This window comes from Aotus nancymaae, unplaced genomic scaffold (assembly GCF_030222135.1).
Source record: "Aotus nancymaae isolate 86718 unplaced genomic scaffold, 86718_ANA_hifiasm-v0.15.2.pri h1tg000022l_1, whole genome shotgun sequence".
NCBI lineage: Eukaryota > Metazoa > Chordata > Mammalia > Primates > Aotidae > Aotus > Aotus nancymaae.
The window spans coordinates 4,292,220-4,295,762 of NW_026988435.1; the positions used below are offsets into that span (position 1 = coordinate 4,292,220).

Genomic DNA, 3,543 nt, shown 5'->3' on the forward strand with positions numbered 1-3,543 from the left:
AGTACCCTAGAGGTCACATTTATGCTACTTTTAAGTCCATATATATTCCTAAACCCTCATCAAAGGTAACCACCATTCTATCTGCTAAATTTTGTGCATATAAACAAATATTTACTATTTAACTGTACAGATATATAATAGGCAATTGGAGAACAGATATCTGATTGAAACTATTAACTCTATGTACGTAAATATACATATCCTTGTTCCTAAACAAGAACCACTTATATTGCCATTTTTCAGTTTCTTCAACAAGGATAATGGTAAATCCTAGATGTAACACTATTAATTAAATTTTCTCTTTTTTTTTTTTTTCTTTTTTTGACGGAGTTTAGCTCTTGTTACCCAGGCTGGAGTGCAATGGCGCGATCTCGGCTCACCGCAATCTCTGCCTCCTGGGTCCAGGCAATTCTCCTGCCTCAGCCTCCTGAGTAGCTGGGATTACAGGCATGTGCCACCATGCCCAGCTAATTTTTTGTATTAGTAGAGATGGGGTTTCACCATGTTGACCAGGATGGTCTCGATCTCTTGACCTCGTGATCCACCCGCCTTAGCCTCCCAAAGTACTGGGATTACAGGCTTGAGCCACCGCGCCTGGCCTAAATTTTCTCTTATTACTGATAAACATAATGTTACCCATCAAGAGATGGTGATATTTAGAATGTAGTGTTCTTATTTTCTGTGACTCTCTATTCAGCTGGCTGTTTTGTCCTTGAAAACTATGGTTTTTGTTCAGTTACAGCAAGTTTCTTGTTACTCTGATTATGTCTTTTTAAATTTACTACTCGGCTTAAGGGGATTACATCTAGTGAAAATTCAGTGACTGTTTTGTATGTGTGCATTATTTTATTTACCAATTTATTTTTGAACTTAATTTTTTTCTGTCATATATTAGTTCATGCCTATTTTTTTATGGTCTGTGTTACCAACTTCCAAATGTCAATAAAACAATAATTAAACATTTACCTTTGATAGTTTTTTTTCCCAAAGATGCTCAGAATACATGTATTTTACTTCTGTAGCTTTTAAGCAACAGAAAGCCAGAAAGCTTTCAAGGATATCATGACATTCATAGTTTATTTCTTCTCAAATCTCTTCATTCATTTCCAGCAGATCATTATATTTCTATAACTATGGTGGTTTATTTTGTAGGTTTTTTTTTGGAAGTGACATCAGCTTTGGAATAAACAATTTAAGATAGAAAAACTAGTGAAAATGTCACTAAAAGAGAAAGATATGTTCATTTTGGGTATGTAATATGAGAAAATAAATAAATAAGTATAGATGGGTTCTTTTTGTATGTATATAAATTCTAAAATACAAAGTCTTTTGAAACAATGATAAGATGGTACAATTTATATTTTTATTTCAAAAGATGGAAGGAATATTTTTGCAATTGAATTTCACTAATCTCCTGAAACATTTTGTAATAGTAATATTATAATAAATATACATAAATAAACTTCAAACTGTTCTGTGGATAAAATTGATGCATAGCTACTGCAAATGACAACACAATTCCAGATATTTTGAATAATTATAGGCAGATAAATTTTCTGTTTGCTCTTTAAAACAGTAACTCATGAAATCATAAATTTTTATTGCAACTGCAAACATAATAATCTTGGGATAATATATAAATTGCCAATAATCATATTAACAAAATATCACGTGTGCACACACACACACACCAACAAAACTTTGTCCTTTAATCCAACCTAACAGTCACAACTCCTCATGGAAACTGGTTGTATCAGTGGTCTAAAGGAGAACTGGTAACTAACTGCTTCAAAAACAGATACACTTTGCAGGCGTCGACGTTCCAGATGGCTATCCTGCTTCAGTACAACACGGAGGACGCCTACGCTGTACAGCAGCTGACGGACAGCACTCAAATTAAAATGGACATTTTGGCACAAGTCCTACAGATTTTATTAAAGTCGAAGTTATTGGTCTCGGAAGATGAAAATGCAAATGTTGATGAGGTGGAATTGAAGCCAGATACCTTAATAAAATTATACCTTGGTTATAAAAATAAGAAATTAAGAGTTAACATCAATGTGCCAATGAAAACCGAACAGAAGCAGGAACAAGAAACCACACACAAAAATATCGAGGAAGACCGCAAACTACTGATTCAGGCGGCCATCGTAAGAATCATGAAGATGAGGAAGGTTCTGAAACACCAGCAGTTACTTGGCGAAGTCCTCACTCAGCTCTCCTCCAGGTTCAAACCTCGGGTCCCTGTGATCGAGAAATGCATTGACATTCTAATTGAGAAGGAATATTTGGAGCGAGTTGACGGTGAAAAGACACCTACAGGTACTTGGCTTAACCCTTCTGGAGAGGTCTGTGTGACCCTCAGCAAATAGTTCATGTTGGAAAGAATGAAAACAACTCAAGCTCATAGCAGCCAGCCTGACGCCATGAACCTCCGTTTTTAAAACTGAGACCAAGACTCCCATCAGCTGGTCTCTGATTTACATCGGAACTGCTCAGGATTGATACATTTCAAGTCTGTAAATACGGACACCAATGCCATTTACCCTAATTTAAGAAGAGCGGGGACTGACCCTCCCGGCGAGGGCTGCATGCTACCGCGTCTCAGTCAGTACAGGGGCTCCCCGGTCGCCGCTGTCACCTTGGCAACGCCTGTCACGTTGGCAGCACTTTGAGAGCAAGTCTGCATGGACCCACGTGTAATCTGCTATGGAAAACCATTTGTATAGTGTGTTTCATTTTTTAATGTGTGAAAATAAAGAAAATTAAAGGAAAAAAAAAAACAATTCAGAAACAATTCTTGTTTCTGAATTGTGGCATGAAGGTCAATTAATCTGGAATATGTAGTCTGTTCTATTCGAAACATCTAAAAATTCTCAATGAAATGTCAAAGCATCTGATTCTAGAGATAGAATATTATGTAGAAAATATATTTACTTCATCTATGAATTTGATTTCTGTTTAATATTTCTACATTTAATATTATGTCTCTTTTTCCTGTATCTATTTAGGTGTATAAAGAACTTCAGTAAGTTGTTTGTGTCAACTTGACTGGGCTAAGAGATACCCAGTTAGCAGGCAAAATGTTATTTCTGGTTGCGGCAATGAGGGTGCTTCTGGAAGAGATTAGTATTTGGATCAGTAGACTGAGAACCACGCTACGCAACGTAGGCTGGTATCATCCAACCCTTTGAGGGCCCAGATAGAATAAGAAGGTGGAGGAATGACAGAGTTTTTCTCTTGTTGAGCTAGAACATTCGTTTCCTCCTTTATTCAGACTTCGGAGCTCCTAGGTCTCAGGACTTCAGACCTGGCTGAAATTACACCAGTGACTTTCCTGGCTGTCCAGCATGCAGATGGCATATTGTGGGAATTCTAAGTCTCTATAATTGCTTGAGGCAATTTCCATAATAAATCTCTTTTTATATATGGATATATTTTCTCTTGGTTTTGTTTGAAGGACCCTAAGGATCAGTTAACAACAAAATAAAAATAAAAATTTCCATTAATTTTTTAATTGTTTCTGATTTTTCTTTTTTACTT

At 36.2% G+C, this 3,543-nt stretch overlaps 1 protein-coding gene across 1 annotated transcript; it reads left to right on the top strand.

Annotated features, from left to right (window-relative positions):
* Nucleotides 1–1,755: 1,755 nt before the first annotated feature.
* On the top strand, nucleotides 1,756–2,711 carry LOC105705547 (cullin-1-like). The gene has a single exon (XM_064379958.1). The coding sequence runs from the start codon at nucleotides 1,827–1,829 to the stop codon at nucleotides 2,370–2,372; it is 546 nt and encodes a 181-aa protein (XP_064236028.1). The 5' UTR covers nucleotides 1,756–1,826; the 3' UTR covers nucleotides 2,373–2,711.
* The last annotated feature ends 832 nt before the right edge of the window (nucleotides 2,712–3,543 follow it).